This window comes from Tetrao urogallus (assembly GCF_951394365.1).
Source record: "Tetrao urogallus genome assembly, chromosome: 8".
Classification (NCBI taxonomy): Eukaryota; Metazoa; Chordata; class Aves; order Galliformes; family Phasianidae; genus Tetrao; species Tetrao urogallus.
In genome coordinates, this window is record NC_136821.1 from 6,470,666 (window position 1) to 6,493,110 (window position 22,445).

Genomic DNA, 22,445 nt, shown 5'->3' on the forward strand with positions numbered 1-22,445 from the left:
ACGGCGCGTAACGGCTGGTCGGCTTTATTCCCACAGCACCGCCGCGCGGGAGAGTCGAGCATCCCTGAGAACTCAATGCCATTTCTGAAGCTTGGCCTCTGCGGCATCTTCGGCTTTATTCAAATTGCTTTCTGCTAAGACCCAAAAATTCCAGAGCGTTGCCGGCCTTGAGCTTATCCTGTAAAAACAAAACACTGTGTATGTTTGTGTGCGCTCTCTCGGACGGGCGGGCAGATGTCTGTGTCCCAAGGCTTTTAGCCGTGCTCTACAGCGCCCTCGTGAGCTGTGGTAGAACAGAGTGCCTCTTTCAGCCCTTGCACAAATCGTGCTTTTTTTTTTTTTTTTTTTTTTTTTTTCTTTCTTCAGGTCTAAAATCAGAGACTTCAAAATGAAAAAAACAAAAAACCCACCCACAAACCAAAGCACATCCAAAATCAAAGCAAAAAACCCCGCACCCAAACGGAAAGATGATACCTTCAGTTTATTGTCAAAATCGTCCATTGAATCAATCAGTTTTCCAGGTTCGAGTTCCCCCAGTGGAAAAGGGTAATCTGTCCCTAAAATAACTCTGTCCTGGTAATAAAGAAACACATGGTATGTTTTGTAGTAGCAGGAAACAACACAGTTGTAGGTGCTTTCTGGAATGTGTAATAAATCACAGGGAAATACAGATAAGAACACGTAAGGAGCTGGTGACTGATGAAAATGAATGCGAAGGTAGTCCCTGGATTCAGAAACAAACCCAGAGCTACAAAACAAAGACTCGAGTTTGTTGGTGAATTTAAATTTGAAATAAACTATTGTTTGTTTCATAGTCCGAAAGGACCATGAAAGCTTCTGGCAGATTTCTGCGAGTGTCCCAGGAAAGCTCTTTACCAAACACTAAAAAGATGCTTGGATTTGGATTCTTGAATCTGAAATTCTGAAGGACACACGTAGCTGAACGCACACGCTCACACAAACATACATTTATATTTGAGAAGGACGTGTAATAAAAAATACCATCAATCAAAATGATCTTTTCCGTAATACTTCCAAAGGTGTAATAATTGCAATGTGATGTTCCTTAAATCGTGGTAAAATGGAGAATTACTACAAACATATAAATTTTAAAAGCATAGATTTAACTGGCATTCAGCTCCAGCTAGTGAAACCAAAATCTCATTTACAGATTTCATATACATTTTTCAGAAGTCTCTTTTTTTAACTGTCGTGGCCTTTGGCTACAACTGGATATAATATTAACTGTGAGTATGAAACATATGTATGGGAATATGAGTGACATGATTTCATTTATTTCTGAAAGAAGCAGTCGGAGAAAAGAAAATTGAGTAAAAATCTGCATGCATCGTTGCTGGTATCAGAGATGAAAATAAATAGACAGAGCCCCAGTGGATCCACATTGTGATAGGTTCAGCTCCACTTTGCATTGATTTTTCCTCATATCATCTGCTCTAGGGAGTGAACATTGCCAACTCACTTCATCTTATCAGAACTCTATTTGCTTTTAAGCTTCATCTCCTGCCAACGTGAATATTTGAAAGCCACGTTTTTCATTAAAAATATCTGTTTTGAAATGTCTCATGAATTTGAAGTCAAACTCATGAATTCCGAGGGGCTCACGGCAGTATTTGAACTCAGTTACTATTACTGAAAGAAGACTTATTTCAGTTATTGTAGTAACTAATTTTGACAATTGCTGGCTATTTACTTGATCTCCAGTAGATGTCACCCGAAAGTTCCTGAAAACCCCCCACAAAACCTAGGCGATGCTCAGCGTAGACACGAATTCTATTGTTCTGTTCTATGTGGTTGTATTATACTTTATTACAAAAGTGTCGCCATCAGATTAGAGCGGGGGGTTTATGGCCCTCTGTCTTCTGCATCAGACTGAGTGCAGATTACATGAAATGTATTTGGATGTATTTGGATGTACAGTTGAACAGCTAAATACCTTTTATTTGCAATGTTCAGTTGGACACCGGGGTATTTCCTGAACATTTGAAATACCAACGTATGCCATCGTTCAAAACCAAACCAAATCAATAAGCATTACAGCTTTATAATAGACAATGGATTTCTTAGTAAAGGAGAAGAAAACCCAATACCTTCCCAGATGCTTAGTAGTTAAGGTTAAGTAGGCTGGAAAGGCTTGTAAATCCTTGTCTAAGGTTCAAAGACAGAGATCCCACCCCCTCATTGGCACAATCCACATGTTATTTTAATCATTTTTTCCTTTTTCCTCTAGTTTAAAGTGTTTCACGGCTAATAATGCGGTCTATTCGTAGGCAGCAAAATTAAGAGCTGTCAAATAATGAGAAAACCTAGAAGCAGCATTATTGCTGCTATTTATTGGGTCCTTTATAATCTGAGCATCAGTTTGTACCCACTTATAGAAATGAGAATTGCAATCCTTGTCTTTATCCAGCTGGCCTTAGAGAAGTCCTCTAAGTCTCTGCAGATGAGCAACACTCCTAGTGTGTTAGCTATGCTAATAATAGATAGATAGTAGTTATCTATTATCATGTTATGCCAAAGGATATCAGTAAAGTTCATTTTCCATAGAAGACCTTAAGGCCTAGTACCTCAATAAAGCATCTCATTTTTAGGAAGGTGAACATGGCTATGATTAACCTCAACGAGCCCTTACACCCAACAGCTTTTTCACAGTAGTACAGAATCTTAAAATGAATCTTGGAGATTCTTTGGGTCCTTCCCCTTAGTGAAAAATTGTATTTGCTTCTCTCCTGCTGTCAGGATACATCTGCAGAAAAGACCAGATTGGTAGAGCCAGTTCAGCTCCAACTTTGGACTGAAATTGTTTTTTACCTTCTGGTGATGGCTCTTAAGGAATCACCATGGGGAAATTTCTGCAGAGAGAAGCTGAATCATTTAATTGTCTGTCAACTTGGTTCTTTACTTTTTATACCCAGTACCACTGGGGAATTTTTGTTCAGCTATATTCGTGCTGCTTCATCATGGGAAGTAATTCTGCAGTTTTACAAAATGACTTCTCAGAAATATTTATTTTGGCTTCCTTAATGGGTAAGTGTCAAATTAGCCTGAACCCCAAAATAAGAATGGGTGAGATTAAGCACACACGACTCCGAGCTGTAGCTGGGTTTTAATATTCATAACCTGAAGGCCCACATGACGTTCTGATGCCAGGTAATGGCTGTTCCCTAAGGACCTGAAGGCACTGTGTGCAGATCTGTGCACACACCGCTGCCCTGCCTGCACAGCTCTTAGCTGTGCTCCAGAGAGCTGTCCTATTTCAGACCTTCAGCTCATGAAGTCACAGTATGTGAGACCCGATCACATTGTTTTTAGCCCAGAATTTATCTATCTTACACTTGTTATTCTGCTAATATTTCATGTGTTAGTGACTCTTCAAATGGTGTTATGTGAGAATATCAAGTTTAATGGGAAAAAGAGGGATTTAGAAATTTTCATAGTAATAAAGTGAGGCTTGAAAATGTGATGTGGGTGTTTCTTCAGGGATAAGGTGCTGTGGGCTATGAAAAGGAGAAAGAAAATGTGCTGCTTTCCAAGTTCTCCTAATTGTTAAAAGCATTCAGATTTTGGGGATCTGATTCATGGCTTTTCAGCCTGGTTGCAACAAGAAGTGAAATCTGCTGTTTGCATACAAATAACTCTCGTTCTGTTTCACTGTAAGGAAAAAGGAAATTTCATTCTAATTAAACTACTCAGTTACTTGGAATGAAATCTTGCTTCATAAGTAGTTTCATCGTATTGATGATATTTTCCATAAATACATTACTATCTCTAACAAGTGCATCTTCTTGGCAGCCTATTTTTTTTTATTATTCTGGATATGAAATCTTTTGAGCAGGAAAAGTTTAAAATAAAGTAAAACAGGCATGGCTAATTATATTATCAGCACATGCACATGGCCAACTGAAATATAGTCATGTCAAAGATTGTATGACTTGCAGTCATACAGTACGTACCAACCAAGTCTTCTTCCCTCCAAAGACAAGATGGTTGCATGTGTTGTGTTCAGATATTTGTATGCTGTGTGTGCTTGTTCATGTGAAAAATTGACATAAAATACATGGTTCTGTGAAGGAGACACTGCACATGAGGACACACTGAGAAGGCAGAGATTTAATCTTTGTTTAAGGTATCAATTGGTCACCCAAGCACACAGGCAAAGAAAGCTGCATGTCATGAAACTGCAGTCATTTCATTGAACAAGACCGCTTCCTAAATCAGAAACAGATACTGGGGGTGTGCGCTGCATAGCACGTCCTCTCAGTATGAGAACATGAAGCTTTCTTGGCCCATTAATTCATCACGTTCACCCAATTAGTGGGCTACAGATGTTGCTACAACTGTCTGGTGGGGAATATAAAATAAGAGATCCCTTACATCTTTCCACTCCTGTTCAGCTTGATCATACCCACTTCACCTTTGCTATACTGTCATAGAATCATAAAATCAGAGTGGCTTGGATGGGAAAGGACCTTAAAGATCATGTAGTTCCAACCCCCGTGCTGTGTGCAGGGTTGCCTCCTACCAGATCAGGCTGCTCAGGGCCCCACCCAGCCTGGCCTTGATGCCCCAGGGATGGGGCACCCACAGCTCTCTGTGCAGCTGTGCCTGGGCCACACAACTCTCTAAGTAACGAATTTCCTCTTGATATCAAATCTAAATCTCCCCTCTTTCAGTGTAAGACCATTCCCCTGTCCTATCACTATCAGAATGTGTCTGGGTAGAACTTGGCAAATGCCACCTGAGTTAATAGCCACTGATGTTACAAGAACTTTCCAGTACAGACAGCTTATTAGCAGATCTTTTGACAAGTACACTGAGGGGGCTTTGTTTCACTTGCTTCTAAAGTAACTAAGGCTGTGATATAGTTTCTTCAGACGTTTTGTGGGGCTCCTCCTCCAAATCCATTTTTGATCCATGATGGATTTAAGAAATAGATGTTCTCCCTCTTTTCCTTATAGCTGTAGTGTTACTGCATGTGTATACACATATAGTATGTACATACACTTTGCAAAACTTCCCACACTATTGTTTCAGGCTGTAGATGTGCTGTCAGTGTTGAATTTTTCATGAATTTTCAAATGTAGTTTTCCTAAAAAGCAAAAGTACTGCAGGGAAGCTGCAGGCAGAATTCCAATTTAAAAACCACAGTGAACAGACTGAAAACCTATTGATTCCAAATGGAAGAGATTTGGGCTCAGAGTTCTAAAGTACAGAAAAGCTATTGTTTATTCTGCTTTATTATGTTTTGGCCTAGGCGAGTCATTGTCGTATGACTTCTAGTACAGAATTATTTCAGCAGCCTGCTCACAGTGTTAGAGATGAATATGGAAAATCAACAGTGACTTTTCTTTAGAAGAAAGAAAACACCTGGCTTAGTTGTGTTTTGAACTTTGGTCCTACAAGAGCCACTGATGACAGCAGCCTCATACCCAAGAAAATACTACGTGAGCCTACAAAGTAATGTGCAGGAAAGAGGAATGCAGTTGTTGACAAGATAGCTAATGTCAAGAGTTTGTATTTCTGTTGTTGTCTGGTGAGCTCTGGAGAATAAGACACAACTATAAGCTTCTTGCTGATTTGTAGGTATCCATTATACTGTCTTCCACATTTTCTGGAACATTTAGTAATAAGAAGGAATCCTTTCAGTTACTAATAAAAAGAAGTGATTTGAATGGTCTTGTATTTTTATGATCCGCACAGTACATGATTTAAACAGGCTGCTGAAGTATAAAGATTTCTTCACTTTCTACTCTGACAATTAAAATATTGTGTGCAGGATCCCTACAGAGATGTGCTTTAATACTATCTTTTAATGCCTACAACATTCCAAGCTGAAGTACCAATTGATTTCTTCATATATTCTCTTGAAGAAGTGTGCAATCAAGCCATTTGAAAGTGAGGCTCCAAATGATTGTTTTTGCTTTGAGTCTCGCCCTAAAATCACAGGATATCCCGTAAGGATCACTGAGTCCAGCGCCTGGCTCCACAGAGGACCACCCAAAATCCAGGCGGTATCAGGGAGCAGTGTCTAAATACTCCTTGAACTCTGGCAGCTCAGTGCCACGACCACTGCCCTGCACAGCCTGTGCCAGGGCCCAGCCACCCTCTGGGGAAGAATCTGTTCCTCACACCCAGCCTGACCTTCTGCTGCCACAGCTCCGTGCCGTTCCCTTGGATCCTAAATCCTGATCAACCTCACATTAATCTCTCTGAACTAGGGTTCACAGTGGATCATTTCCTGGATTAAAACCACCACTTAAAGATCTCCTTATTATAGTAAGGAACATTACCTACACTGCATAAGCACTTCAGTTTACGGTAGCTTCAGTTTTGATTTTTCTGGGTGAATATGCTATCTTCATCCTGCTTTCTTACTCTTCTCTTCTTCTGCTATTTCATAGAGGGAATTAAATCCAGAATGACTCACCTGCTTCTGGAAGCATGGAAACTCACCTCTCCTATTGCACTTGTTAGGAGCCTTAGTGCACCACGATCGTGGACTAGAGAGTCTGTGTAAAATGAACCGAGGTATTTTCTTGGATCCACCTTATTATCCATGGCACACAGATCGGGGCGCATGTTGAATCCATGGGAGATTCGCCCCACTGTGTATGGAAAAGTACCTCCTGCAAGGAGAAATTTTTAGCAACAGAAACTGAAAATATGTAGGAGGAAAAACAGAGAGATACCTAAGTTTTATTACTAACTAACTAGAGAAGAAGGGCTCTGCACCAACATTTTTTTATTCATTCCCTTTCATTCCCTTCTTTCTCTGTTTTCCCACTTATTTGCTACAGTGACACCCAGATTCTTACTGCTCCCTTCCCATAAACTGCCTCCCGTCCCCCTTCTCACTTTCCTTAAAGGCTGTCGTAGCAGTTCAAGCACAGGCTGAAATATGATGGAAAATGTTTGTATGAGCAACCTATCTGGCAGATATTCTCACTGTGCTAATAGTTCTCAGTGAGGGGCAGGCTTAAAGTAGTAATGCTGCTATCTGGCATACCAGAAAATACAGTTATACTCTGCTGAGCCAAAGAACAGGTGTATTGCTTACCTCCATGTGCAAAGCAAACTTTCAGCTTCGGAAATCTTTCAAAAATTCCTCCCATAATCATGGAGCAAATGGCCATGGTTGTTTCTGCTGGCATACCTAAGAATAAAAAAAACTTCATCAAGCCAACCCTTGAGTTTTAAACGTTATCTTCATTTTCTTCAATACGCCTTGGGCCTACTGAAAAAATAACAGTTACAGAGCAGCTGCCAAAGGTTATGCATTATTTCTGTTAAAGGAACACAGCCTTCAACACTAATTAATTGAAATGACACAGAACTAGAAGCTGAGATCAGCTGAATTCTAAGCCCACATTCTATCTTGACACCAAGAGGTCAGCTGGCTGGCATGGGCTATGGCCTGAACTGCACAGAACTGACTTGGCTTCCCAATTTTACTAGGAATAGGTCAAGTTCTCTTTTTACCTGTGCTTCTGAGTTTCCTTTATGTGGAAAGTGGGGCAGCTGTGTTGGTGCATATTCCAGCACAGGTTTTAATATGGTGTCGTGTCAGTTCCCACAGTATTCCCACAGTACCTAATCTCTATCTTTTGCACTGGGTAGCTTGGATACCCAGAGTTAGGTACCTAGCAACAATCTAGGTTTCAACATCAAGTCTCAGTTTCTGAGCATACTTGATATATTTATAGTATCACCTTATTTTGGTGCATAACTGTAGACATCCATCTTGGAAATTAGGAACTGTTGGAGTTCCCCTCTTTTAGGTGGAAACAATACCTATCCAGCACAAAAGGGCGTCTTTATTTCAAGTCTGTACTGTACTCTCAGATGCAAAGCCTTATGGATTTATGAGGAAAATCTTTCAGATTATTAATGCTGGTAGGAAGATGAAACAATTTTAATCTCTTTTTAAGTCTGTTTTGTAGAGCCTTCTCTGAATAAGAGCGACTGATAGTGTACTAAAATAATGCACTCTTGGATGGGACAGTGCTTTTTAGAACATGCATCAATTGCATATTGTATATATATTGTTCAGAACATCTCCACTGGAAATCATGAAAAAGAGCAAGTGAGGGTGGAATCAATCTAAAAAATTTCTAAGTAGCAATTTAACATATTTCCTGTTATTCGGTGTCATCCTGGGTGTTTACCCAGCTGGTGAGGAATAAAAGAGAAACCAAATTAATTCCCTATATCTCTGGGGAGCTTCCAAAGTACAAGTTGCATCAACTATTGTTGGTGTGAAGTTAGATTCAGTGTTTCCTCACCAGTCAACCCATTACTAGGAAATAGTCCGAAGGATTTCTAGGAAATAGTGTTTGTTTTTGCTCACTCTACCTTTTCTTCATTTACTTGTGTTATTTTTTGAGACTGCATTTCAGAGACAGCTGATTTTCCGCCAGTCATTTGCTCTCTGTATTTAGGACAAGAGACAATGCTATATGCCATCACTACTGTCATTAATTTCAGCTCTAGATATAAAGTTAGGCAAACTGTACAGGCTTAACGAGAAATGCCTGCTGGATTTCCACAGCAGATATAATTGCAGTGTTTCATTTTAAAGAAAAAGCGTGTCATTTTTCTCTGTACTAGTACAATCACAGCAATCTTGTGGGCATTCAGTGACAGTTTGTAAATATAGATTAAGCAAAATAAGTACACACCCACCTATCAGCCAAGGAAACCAGTATTTGGACATCCTTCCGTCCTGCTGCATGTCCCAGGGGTGTACAAAAAGGCAGCAATTTAGTTGTTCAGCAGCCTGCAGCAAAAATAAAAGATCTGAGTCTTTTCTTAATCTTGCCAGAATACATCGTGGTTTTTAGTCATGTTTTAAAGGTTTCCTGCAAAATCATGCCGAGCATTAGGACTAGCACTGCAAATAGGCCCAGAAGTAAGAACTATAAGCATTAATTTGTTTTATTTTCTCCTCTGGTACCTATTCTGAAGTCCTCACTCAGATTCAGAGTTCCTTTTGAGAGTACAGGATTGGAGATGTGGATGATAATATCTGTAGAGAGCCAAGTGTTCCTCACACTAATGTGGTACAAAAGTTCTTTTTAATGTCAGTCATTCTGCAGTATAAAACTTGGTTCAAGCAGGATTCTTTTGGCTTTATTTCACCATACGAAGGTCAATTCTAAAAATGTTTTATAAAACCATATTTGGTGGTTTTGTACAGTTGTTCCAGCTGCATTCAGGAATCAGATCATAGGGGTTGGATTGGGCCTCTGGAGATCACCCAACCCCCCTGCTAAAGCATGTTCCTCAGAGTAGGTCCAGGTCTTGAATATCACCAGAGAAGGAGACTCCACAACCTCTCAGGGCAGCCTGTTCCAGGGCTCTGTCACCCTCAAAGTAAAGAAGTTTTCCCTCATGTTCATTGTTGTTGCTCTACATTTGTCCTCTTTGGCTCCCTGATTGGCTTAAAAAAGTCTTACAGTCCTCCTAATCCACCCCAAGTTAGACATGTAGCTGCATTTGATCAAGAAACCATGTCCTCACAAATACAGTCATTCCTCCAAAACTACTGATAGCTTTGGAAAGAAAAGCAGAGGAACAATATAGGTTGCTGATCCTGACTGAATTATTTAAATATGTGCTTAAATTTAAGTATGTAATAATCAGTCATTCATATGCTCAACCAAGATTTAACAGGTTTGTTTTGTCAGTTTTATTTCCGGACCTCCTCTTGTTGCTAAGGAGATTATCACACTTTGGAAAAAATCAGGTTTATTTACCCACACTTATATAAATAAAGATGCAACTTTTGGGTTCTAAGGAGTAATGGTTATACATTTGTAAATTGAAAATAGCAATTCAGTAAGTGGCTTAGCAGACTGATCAATTTAATTAACTAGTGATTAGTCAAATGTAAGTACATGGTGTGAAAATGGGATTGTGCTGAATGCACTTGGGTAAATCAGAAACTTGGGATCAAACAGTCAGAGAATTCTCGGACTCTAATGTTATCTCACTGGTTTGAGCAGGCTGGATTGGTGAATTCATGAATTAAATACATTGGAGCTGCACTCTTCTTAAAGTTGTGCAGTTTTGAATTAGTGTTCTTAGTCATTTGATGCCCAAGACATGAAATAAAATTGGTGAGAGTCTTTTACAAACGTTCCTTCATTTACGCTGAGCAGATTAGAAGGGTCCACTGTTTTAATGTATCTATACATTCAGCTGATGATTGAATACGTATCAATGTACCTCCAGATAGAACACCATGTCCCAGAATTCCCCCAAATAAGGGAAGAAACATTTACTCACAGCATAAATATCATAGAGTTCTGGTGCATTCAGGTCCCACTCATTGACATGAGATCCTATTTGTACTCCTGGAAATCCAAGTTCCTTCACACACCGATGCATTTCCCTCACAGCCAGGTCTGGAGCTTGCAGAGGCAACGTACCCAAGCCTATGAACCTCTTGGGGTACTTTCTTACTGTATCAGCTAAGTCATTATTCAACATCTGGGATAGATCTAAAGTATCCTGAGGTTTCGCCTGATAAGATATTAAGCAGAATAGTACATTAAAATATAGTTCTCAAATGTTATCACCTTTGGAAGATATTGGGTAAATGTCACTGCAAACAGATCAGAGACAGGGCTTGAAACTGAAATTTACTTTACAGTTCTGAATGAACGGAAACCAAATTTTGCTTTGTTTTAAATCCTCTGACTATAGGTCTTGGCTTGAATATTACATCAACTGTGTCTGCCTTTAGCACTCAGGAGGAGCGTAAGGCGGCCCATGTTGCTGATGCACTGAAGTATCTGGTCTGTTGTGTAAAACAGTCCTCTGTTTTTGTTCTTCCAAATGCGAAAACGTGAGCAAATCATTTTCAAATGCAGCAATTAATATTTACCATCCTATCATAGGAGCTGAGGAGAAAAATACAAAAGACGTGGGATGCTGGAGCATGGTAATTTAAGAGAACACAGAGCAAAGCTCTCTAATATTTAGAAAAAGATAACAGTTACAATTCTAGCTGGAAACACAATTCATTTCCAGTTTTTTGGTTTTTTTTTGCAGTACACACTTAATGGAGACAAGTTCCATAAATACCAGTGTAAGATTTTGAAGAATTTAAGATTCAATAGCACTACTTATATATACCTAAACATTCAATCTGTATAATGTATTTAGAGCACCATATTGCTATGGTTTATCTTACCAGACCGTTCCTACATCTTTGATGCTGTGAAGGGAACACATTAACTTAATTTTGCCACTGGATTTTAAGATTCAAAGGTCTCTGCGTTCCCCTCCCATGGCACATTTAAAAGAAAGTGAGACAAAATCTTTGAACTTTTAATGCAGCCTGGTGCCACTTTCATGGGTCAGTCCATCAGTCCATCTTCCTGCTTACCAGAGGCTTGTGCTCTGAATTCTTTCCCCATGCTTCCAGCTACCCCACATAAGATCCCCCACAGAAATTCTGTCAGTATCTCGTTCTTTCCTACTGGATGTACTGCAGAGTGGAGCCCTGCTGGCTCTTCTGATCTCTGGACTATTTTTACTTTTGTTTTTCTTAGCAGAACAATTCCTCATTTACATCTATGCTCCAGCACCATTTCAATCACATCATTTACAGGAAGATACATTCAGTTTTTAATAAAAATTTGTAACATGAATAACAAAAAGTACTAATAGGAACCTACCCAGTAACTGAACATCACAGGGACAGTGGAAAGGACTTGGACTGTAACTCCTGACAAAGAAAAAACAGTTATTAATGTTTCATTCTTTTGATAAAACGTTAAAAATAAGAAAGCACTTTGGTTTGAAAGGTGGAAGCATAGAAAAGAAAGAATGAAATAACTTTAGTATGGATACAATCTGTTTTTTTGCTAATTGAGAATCATAGTAATAAATCTTGTGGTGTATCAGCTTATCAGGATTGGAGTATTTTTGCTAAGGAGAAAGAAAGAGAGACCTGCCAAACTAGCAGTAGGTTATCCTGTGAAACCATGTTTCTTCAAACACAAATCCATACCACTGGGTGTAGAAGTGTGAAGAATGAACCCACCAAACCTAGTAAACTGACAACGGAGTAAATAGCATACACTGATTAGGACTTGCAGTACCTAAAGGGGAGTTACAAGAGAGAAGGGGACAGACTTTTTAGCAGGGTCTGTAGCGAAAGGGCAAGGGAAGGTGTTTTCAAACTTAAAGAGATTTAGGTTAGATCCAAGGAAAAACTTCTGCATGAGGGTGGTGAGACACTGGAACAGGTTGCCCAGAGATGTAGTGGAAGCCCTCGCTGTGGGGACACTGAAGGCAAGGCTGGACCAGGCTCTGAGCACCTGATCTTGCTGTGGATGTCCCTGTTCATGGCAGGGGAATCGGGTTAGATGACCTTTAAAGGTCTCTTCCAACTCCAAGGATTCTATGATTCTGTGACTTAACTAAACAGTTACATGCAAAACCATATTTTTCAATAATTTTAAGCCCGATTGTAGCACCATCTCATACTGTAACATTTATGCACATCTTTCATTGTGCTTTTAAAAAATTAACTTAGCTATAAGCAATAAAAATACTAATTCAAAAGATGGCAATGAGTGGTACTGGATTTGTTCAGCACAGAGACTCCCTGTGTCTTTGCTAAAAAATGATGATGTACTCAGAAGTTTATTTTTTGAGGTATGATTCTATATTGGTTTGTGTTACATAAATTGCCTTTGCACTACATAGCTGGAGCTACATGAACTGAAAGGAACAAACATGAGCCCCAGTCTTTATAATTAGAATGGCAGGATTGAGAAACACTATGTACTCCTTTATTTTCCCACTTAATTAACTGGTACCTGTGTCTCTGGAGTGCCACAATAAAAGGGGATATTTTTATGGCGCATGTCACCAGATGGTGCTGTAGCACACAGTTTAAGATTATTATTATTACTTTTTTTAAGCAAGTGAGCATTGTTCAGGTGGTGAAGAAGTGTTGTGGTGCCAGTTTTATTTGGTTTTCTGATACATTTTCTTTTCTGGACAGCTGTTGCAAAAAGTTGAAGAATTGCTCCTATCTTTCTCTGTATCTGCAGCAATTAGATGGGCAGAATTATTAGAAACTTGCCACTAGTGGTACGGGAAATATTTGAAAAGGAAAAATGCCAAAGGGCATTGACACTGCAGTTGAGTACTGCAGTAATCCACAAAATCCCTGAGTTAACTCAGGGAAATGATTTCAACCCAGTCAAAGCAGCACCCATTCCCACTTAAATGTCTGATGTTTGGAGTCTGAAGTTCTTCTCCGGGTTGACAATAAGGCAGTTGAAAGCTATCCGAGTTGTGCTTTCTAGACTGCCTTATGTAATGTGTTACAGAGTAAACTTCCATTAGGAGACAGACCCCAAATATCTTCTAACATGCTATCCTGCTGGAAAAGTACAATAATGATCATGGAGGCCTCAATCTGAGAACAGATAATTTCTAGTAAGCTAGCATTGCTCTTGCAAAAAGAATTTGGAATGACAGTGTCAGTAAGAACCAAGAAATCATTGATTTTTTGCTCATTCTATCTCTCTGCAAATCTTATTTAGTGACACAAAGAAACCTGCGAGAAGATGAAATTACAGTTGTGGTGTGTGCTTCAGTTTCTAAATCAGGAAAACTCTTTCCTGAGAAGGTAATGGTAGCAGTTCTCTAGGCTCACAGATATACAGAAACAGAAAAAATATTATAAAGGGAAACAATTAGATAAAAAAAAGACCAGACTCCTGACATTTGGAATAAAAATGAAATGGCTTCCTCTTTAATGTACATCATGTCTATACCTGGAATGTCTCTTTCCAAGTCCAGATTCTGCAATCTGCAATTATGTCAGCCAGTTCCTTATTGCATTAACAATCCCAGTGAAATCAGAGAGCCCATCTGGGGAATAAATTACTACTGAATATGAGGAAAGTTACGGGAACGTGTTCAATTTGAGTCTGAATTATAAAACATATCAGTTTTCACTGATTTTTAATGGATTTAAGCTAAGGAAGCAGTTTGATAAATCTTTTAATTTTGGTATAGCTATTAAGCACTTTCAGATGCACTAACAGAGCAGCGTTCTGAAAGAGACACAAAGATTTCGGTTCCTTTGCGGAGGTACCTGATAGGTCCATCTCTTTAATCCGTACTACTGGATCCCAGCAGTTCTCTTGAATAACTCTAAAGATCTTTCCATCCTTCATCATCTTTGCCTGTCCCTGTGAAATGACATTTTCATATGTTATAAATATGACAAAGTAGTACACACTAATTCATATAGTAACTTTAATTTAGTTGTTTCAACTAAACTTTAATGAAAGTTTATCCCTAAATCACACAAAAAAAATAATGAATAACAAACCCACAAATCTAAACACAGTATAAAGCCTCTACCTGATCTACTGTGTACCAGTTCCCTAACGTAAAAAATTCAAAGACAATCAAGGTCAGGAAATTAAGTATTGCTCCTTCCACTGCGAACACAGAAACATCCTATTCAAACTTATTTCTTCGGTGGATTTGCCGTCCGTCCAAAGATGGTTAGTGGGACAGAGATGTCACATTAAGCAAAAGAAAATATTTGCCACAGGTGTACGTGGCCACACGTCTGTATGTTTATAAAGACAGACAAGATGGTATTTCTGTAGGCTTAGCACTAATTGATCATTTTTAGTTGCTTGTTGCTTCTTTGGGGCTAAGTGGAAATAGGTTAAGTGAGAAGATCTGCACCACTGTGTGGATGTGGGAGAGGTAAACATGGCCATGCAGGAAGCTGGGAGAAGGAGACACTGAATTTGCAGTTGAAAATTGAAAGCCAGATAAATTGTGAGAACGCACAGCAGTTCTTTCACCTTCACAGTAAACACCAGCAAAGTGCAGGGCAGTTTCCTGCCCCTTCTGGAAAGGGAATTCTCTCTCTCCAAAAGCCATTTCATTTTTCCCAGCAAAATTCATCTGATTTAGGATCCTTAGAACACCTGTCTATTTTTCTAAGTGAAAACCTCTTAAACTAGAATATTCCTACAAGTATGTTAAAACAGCAAAAACCTACAGTTTCACTATTCAGAGTGGGGCTGGGCTTCTGCCACCATCTACTGAGAAACTGGGCTATTCTTAACCTTGCATTTGCTATTAACTTCAGACACTGCTCACATGAATATTTTAAAGCACTCTTCAGCAAATCCAGCTGTGCTACCTCAGCAAAATGTCAAGTTACCTGTTAGCTGTATCACAGTTTGTGAAAATGACTTGAAATACTGCAGTCAGTAATAACAGCTCCATAATCCTAATCCTCTGGTAATATACTTCAAGTTCTCGTAAAATTGATTTTCCAACCTGACAGAAAGTTTTACTCTAGCCATGCAGTCCATTACGTTAAAAAATAAAGATCAGCCCGATGCTGCAGATTGCCTCATAAATGGAAAAATATTTGGGGTGTGAGTAGAGAGGACAGAGTAGAACTGAGCTGCATCACATACAAATAGGTTGTGTGGCCTTTACTGGTTTTCTGCTGGCAGTATTTCTGTGAACACAGGTGAATTTTAATTCTTTCCTCAGGCAAAGCTAAAGCACAGCAGCTGAACATATACATCTCCTTCTGCTAATATTGAAAACGGTGTTGGACACGTTGTAATTTCACCAGGAACCTTGACAGTGCTCATACATAAACACCGAGATGAACAGCAGTTCTCTGAATGCTGCAACAGGGTTTGCAATATAGGAAGGTTTTAATAAGCCCTGTGTTGTTCTCACTAAACAGTTCACTGAACGGTTTCCTATTTTCCTTTGCATTAACTGATTCTTTGTGAACAAAAACATCCTACAGGTCAAAGCTAAACTCACAGCATTGTACGTGAGCAACAATAGGCTTGATTATGAAGGAAAGCAGAATGTGATCGTCTGAATAGATTTGTGCTCATGTCTGTCAGCACAGAAAGATCTTGCCCAGCAACAGCATGACTGGAAAATCAGTCATACAGTTATTGCCTCCAGACACTGCCACTAATCTGCACCTCACATTTTTTAAAGAAGAAATTACTCAGACACCTCAGCTGGTGAGAAGTTTTTCGCAGTAGTGAGAATGAAACATAGATCATGAAGAAATTTTTCAGGTTCCAAAGCAATGGCTGCTGGAGCTGTGCTGTGCTATTCTTGACATTATCCAATATTTAAGACCTTAATTAATTTATTTGAACATCAAGAGAGAGAGATTTAAGAATCGAGTCCAGGAAGCTAATTTGGTTCAGTGAGCTCCACACGTTTAAAATTACTGCATCACTAAGCTATTCAGTTCCATCCCAAACTGCCCTTCTTAAAACATGCACGTAGTTATTTTCTTTCATTGAAGCTTAAGGTTTACCTTTTTAAAAAATATCTAAAAAAATCTTCAGAGTTAACTTCCCTAGCTTCATGCCTGACCAGGATTTTATTTTGCACTTTTTTCCATGCAACATTTTCAGACAGAAGTAGGCTAGGCAGAGTTCTCTGCAGAGAATATAAGGCTATTATTGACTTGCCACAGAGTTCCTCTGTGAGCTGTTTTTAGGAAGGAGGCTTAGCATGTAACAAACAGCTAAGCTGCTAAAACTGTCTCTGAGTCTCCCCTTCCTGCACCTACCAGAGTCTCAGAAGCTGTGCCATTCACACTTTGATTCAGCAGGCGGCTTGTTCTCTCCTCCCATGCCTGCTTAGGCTGAGATCTGAAATTTCAGGCTAGTATTTGTTTGCTCCTCATTCTTGGTCCCAGCCTTCATATCTTGTGGCACTCTTTTATCAAAGGCTGTTAGGGATTTGTTGGCATAGCCTTGCATAGTACTAAACAACGGTGGTATTATTAGCTTGCAAGGAGTATACACTTCCAGAATCTCTGTATTGTTCCTGTTGTTCTTGATTATTGAAACTAATGTTTGTTCTCCTTGTCATCATAGCATTACAGAAGTTAATATTCCTCTCTGAAGTCGTTTCCATGGTTAAATTCTTATTTCTTCTATTAAAATACCAGTTTCCTTTGTTTTTGTTTCTCATATAGATGATCACATTTATCTAAAAGAATGCTGTGATATCTACTGTACGTTGACATGTCTTAGTAAAAGCAACTCGTAAGAGCTATCCATTCCAAGTGGTCAGGTGATATTACAAGAAGCAGATAGTGGTTCCTACCAGAGAATGTAACCTGACTATATACTGTTTCATGTCTTAAGCAAGTTCTACAGAGGCATATTAGAACTTTGAGTGATATTAATTCATCAACATAGACCTATAGATAAATCTCTGTTGAGGACTCAGCCAATCATATTGCTACTTTGCTTTTTAATGGATTTCCTGGGAGCTTTTATTCCTGATTGCAACACAGAAGTGGCACAGAGCACCAAACAGCCCAAACCTTGCAGTGATGATCCAGCTGTACCCATCCACCATATCCATATCTCTGTAAAAGAGGAGAAAGGCAGTGACCAGTTAGCAGTCTGCAATAGCCATAACAACCTCAGTTCTCACAGCCCCGCAGTCTCCTTATCCAGGAGATGTACTCAAGCACTCAGTGTGAGCAGCTCCACTGACATCAGTAGAAGTGAGAAAGCTAAACCAGGCTGTACCAGTTCTATTTGTAAATCTGAACTTTTAGCTTCCATTTTAACATTTTAAATGTTAAACAACATGTTAAAGTACTGATTAAAACTGATTTCAGAGTGCTTAAAGTTGCATACCTCATTCAGGTCCTAATTGGAATAATATTTTAATGCTGAAAAAAAAGTTGTATCAAACACGTGGCAGTGTAAAAACTGCGTGACAATTTTTCAATCCTAACGAAGTGTAATCAGTTAATCATTAGAACAGAAATGTATCGATTCCGCTTTTCAGCTTCCATGATTCAGCAGCAGTACTGAAGGTCAGTCTCTCTCTATTAATATTTAAACAGCCAAGAGAAGCTGAAAGGAGAAGCTTAGACACTCACTGATTCTTCTAGAGATTCAGTTTTTAAAACAACACAAATGAAGCTTATTTTGTTTCATTTTCATTAAAGGTTAGAAATAATGAAATAGCATAATCTGAAAACATTGCTCAGAATTCTTATTTTCATTCCTATATTTTCCCATTTCAAAGGAAACAAAGTAGAAGCAGAGATTTCTTTCACTGAAGAGTAAACAATGAATAGAGCCCAGTGTGATTAAAAAAAAAAAAAAAAAAAAAAAAAAAAAAAATCGATATGAAAATCTACCATCAGCTTTCCCACAGTAGGCATGCAGACCAGGCCTCCTGATTTCAGCCAGAGGTACATTTTACTTAAATCTAATTATTTATAGCTGTATATATACTTACATATGTAAGGTATTAAAATTTACGAAAAATGGTATGACAACTAACGAGAGCTGGCTCCATGTGAGTTCCAGCTACAAACTGTGCAGAAAATGAGTCCCTTAGTGGTGCTCAGGAAACTTGTAGGCAAGAGGGAAACTCACTGCTCTGTGCTTGTACTCCTTTCCTTCTTTTTACCTTTCAGCTTTTAGCTGCATGCATTGATAATCCTTACTGAAGATTTTCCTTAATTTTGGTTCATTTTTACACATATTATGGCCTCCTAAATTCTTAAATAATGATCTTGATAATAGAATGTTCCAGTCATAGATTCAAGATTTAGTATTTATCAGGCTAAAAAATAGAAAGAAGTGTGGCACTATGTGTGCATGCTAGGATTGCCTAATTGGCCTTCTACACGTGAGATGTATAGAGCTCTGTTAATGGCTTGAATTTTCAGACAGCTCCAGGGAATTCTGAGAGTTGTTTTCTATTCTGGGTCCATAAATAAACCTTTAAAAAGCTCAGACTTTAGAACTGAGGTAACAAAAACAAACAGGCAGAAATTCTAAAAATTTGGTATGAACGTCTTTAATCAGTGTTTAAATAAATGCAGCACTGGCCCACAGCTGACCTCGGGGGTAACAGCACTGATCTCATCCTTGACATGCATCCATGAGCATCAAGGGGTTCTCGAGGTGATTTCATCTCAGCGAATGTATTGTCCTTCTGATTTGTGTATAGACAGAAAACATTTAAATCATATAAGACCAGAATAAAGGTGTTTTTTAAATAAAGGATTTCGCACAAAAAAGGAATAAAAATGTGAAACAAGCAATAGTGTTTCTTTGCAGACTGGATGTTCAAACCCCTACCCATTTAAACCAGGCATATTTGTTCTAAAAGATACCTGCCATCTCATCTGCATTATCCAGTGTATGTGGTTTTGTCATCAAGGAGCTCTTGTAGTTATAAATAAGAAATATGAATATTTATAAAGCCCTTCCTAGAGGAAAGAAGCATTCCCTTCCAGGAGGTTTTGGCATAATAATATTACTCTTTACTCCTAATGAAGAAATAATCTCATGTGTACTCTTAATTTTAGATTATCTCAGTAGTTTTTTCTGAGCTGTGGTTTTAGTCTTCCTGCTGCTCTCTAGCTAACAGCTGATACTGGATTGTCACGTATGAAGATGCAGAGAGACAGAGCTCATGCCTATGAAATGCTTACCTGAGAATCTGCCTTCATCAACCTCAAAATATTAAAGTAAAAGAGATGTACAGTGTAAAACAGTGTCAATTAGTGTGTCAGATGCTAAGAGAATAGCAGAAATAATGGTATTCTTTTGTGGTCACTGACAGGCACAATGAAATGAGCTGGTTCCATACCACTGGATGACACAGCCAATGCTCATTCAAGCTGCTGCCAACACAGAATTCCAGTAAGAGAAGAAGCAACAATGCAGCTCTCGCCTTCTCTAGTCTGATTTCATTAATAAAAACATTAAGGAGTTAAGAAAAATAGCTATCCTAGAATTGCAAACGATTTTGTAGGTATAAACAATGAATAAATAGAATTTCATCATGCAATCTTTTCAGTACTCTTTGTAGCTTTGAAGATGTGATGCCTTACGAGTCCAAAAGCGGTCATCCATCTTCATATCCAACGTGATAATAATTATTCAGGCAACAACTCTACAACCTAACTCAGAACCAGACGAGTACATTGCCTTTGATAACCTGAAGTAAAGGAGTAGAATTACTACATGAAAGCCTAAATGATTTCCTTTCCATTCTCAGATACTTTTCACAGGATCATAAAATTGCCACTGGCAAGAATATGTTCATGCTGTTGAATGCTAATAAGAGTGCACCATGCAAAAATCCCGAGTTAAGACAAGTTGACTTACAGCTTCAGTGTTGTGACAACTGAGATTTGTATCTGTAATACAATATGCTGCTTCTTTCCAGCAACTGAAAATATAACAGATATTAGTAAAATAACCATAATCATCAGTTAGCCATAGTTGGAGTTACCCAAGGCTATTGAAGTGAACGGCTCTCATGCTTTGGGCACAAGATATGAATGACTTTTGTTCTAAGTAACATTAATCTTGTCTAACATTTGCTTATTTCTCCATTTAAATTAGAAGTGAACACCATTTGGGAATCTGATGGCTCTGGTTTCATCAAGAAAATGGAATTTATGCTTCATCAACATATAGTTTTAGGTCTCAAAAAAAAACAAAAACAAACAACCATAACACACAAAAAAGCTAACCAAAACCAAACAAAGATGTAAGAATGACACCAGTCTAACTACAGAGTGGGGAACACAGCACAGTTTTCCATCTTTTCCTTATGGTGACTCTCGCTTTGCATGGTAATGTTATACATGTATCTTATATCTGAAAAAGAAGAGATCCAATTAGATAAAAAGCTACTGAAAACAAGTATTTATAACAGAATCCTTCATTCAATGATCGTTCAAAAATTACACTGCTACCAATGGCTGCTGCTAACATAAGACACTGATTATCTAAACTCTTATTACCTTTTTCAGGTCAGGCCATTCCTTAGGTAGAATGTGGCTATGAATATCAATTTTCATTTTGGAAGTATCAAAGGAGAAACACTGTTTCACAGTTTGCTGTGTAATTGCCACTATCCTCTTTGCCCCTGGTTCGGCAGCTTATTAACTTCAGCTGCTGCTCAGATCCACCTGCCGTGGGTCACAAGAACGCAGTACAGTAACCAACCAGGGGAGCCCAGATCCCAGAGGAGTGGCTGTGCAAAAGAACAAAGGCTTCTAGCAGAAAGTCCATGGTATTGCATCAACTGCAGCTGGCTGAGGGCAAAGGGAGGAGTGTGTGTTTATATTGGCAGTATAAAGGGATTTATTTTACCTGGAGTCTAAATGCAAGCTCAGCTTTACAAGCTGAAAATCATTCAAAGACATTGAATTAGAGTAAATGTATTAAACAAGCTGATTTCAATTTTCTCCTTTCTCTCTCTTAGGTTCTTACATAATTTGTAGCAAGCACATGATATATACTTGGTAGGCAGTCATATCTCCTCGTCTATTGTCTTTTCCTTCCTTCGTATTTTCTTAAAAGTTTCTCTAAAAAATTAACAGAAATACCAAATTATAGCCAAATCTATGCTCTGCATTTTTTTCCTTCCCTCTGATTATTGGTTTAAGCTGGATATTTATACATGCCACTGCTCAGAGCCTTTCAAGGGCTCAATATCAGGCAGGAGAATGGCTCAGCTTACTTTAGTAATTAAGGCTATTGGAGTGCACTAGCTAATATGGCAAGTGGTTTCTGCATTCTAAGTGAAGCTTAACTGGATCTACTTCAATTTTTTCTGTGTAATTACATCTTCTGTTTCACCCTTACGCAATTTAATATTAGACTTCTTTCCTCAAGATACCATTGACTTTCTTTCATGCTGCAGTTTTTCTCTGTAATTTATTTCTGGTATAGCTGTACTTCATTGTAGGCTGCTCACATGATGTCTTCTTGCTGAAGTTGGTTAACCATTTCTAGATTAATTTGTTTCAAATGAAAACTGCTGATTTTTCAAAACTACGTTTTGCTGCGAATCTTTCAAGCTGATATCAAGCAACTAGAAAAACAAGTTTTCCATTTTGTTTCAACCATTTTCTGACTTTGTTATTTTGTTTGGTCTTGAAAAGAAAAGAAAAAGAAAAGAAAGGTCTGTAGTGCATTTCTGTGCTTTGCTGTGCTTTCCCTCATTCAGAAAGTCTGCTTTTGGTTCGCTCAGTTAATCTGGGCGTTCTTCAAGTCAACTGTAACACAGTTGGTTGCTCACTTGATTGATTGCACGCTTCTCTGCAACTTGCTGCAGACTGAACATTATAAGAAACAGGAAGCAGATGCTTTTGGAGCGTATATCCTACATTAAGTGGTACTGATTCATTTTCATAGGTAAATGAAATGGGATTGAAAACAGCAATTATTTTTGCACCAAGATCAAAACCAGTCTGTTCATGACCTGGCTGACAGGTCAAGCAGTGAATTTGCTCTCTTGCTCCCAGGTGTGACAGCTATGCTATACAATATAGTACTGTAACATTAGTCTGTTGGCAAGCTAGATGCTTGTAC

At 38.6% G+C, this 22,445-nt stretch overlaps 1 protein-coding gene across 1 annotated transcript; it reads right to left on the bottom strand.

Moving 5' to 3' along the window:
- Window positions 1-115: 115 nt before the first annotated feature.
- On the bottom strand, window positions 116-20,926 carry ACMSD (aminocarboxymuconate semialdehyde decarboxylase; the record flags this gene model as incomplete). The annotated part of the gene is made up of 10 exons (XM_079538935.1): window positions 116-178; window positions 475-573; window positions 6,472-6,644; window positions 7,076-7,171; window positions 8,701-8,794; window positions 10,306-10,542; window positions 11,703-11,752; window positions 14,144-14,240; window positions 17,405-17,449; window positions 20,870-20,926. The coding sequence occupies 10 exons, from the start codon at window positions 20,924-20,926 to the stop codon at window positions 116-118; spliced, it is 1,011 nt and encodes a 336-aa protein (XP_079395061.1).
- Window positions 20,927-22,445: the final 1,519 nt, after the last annotated feature.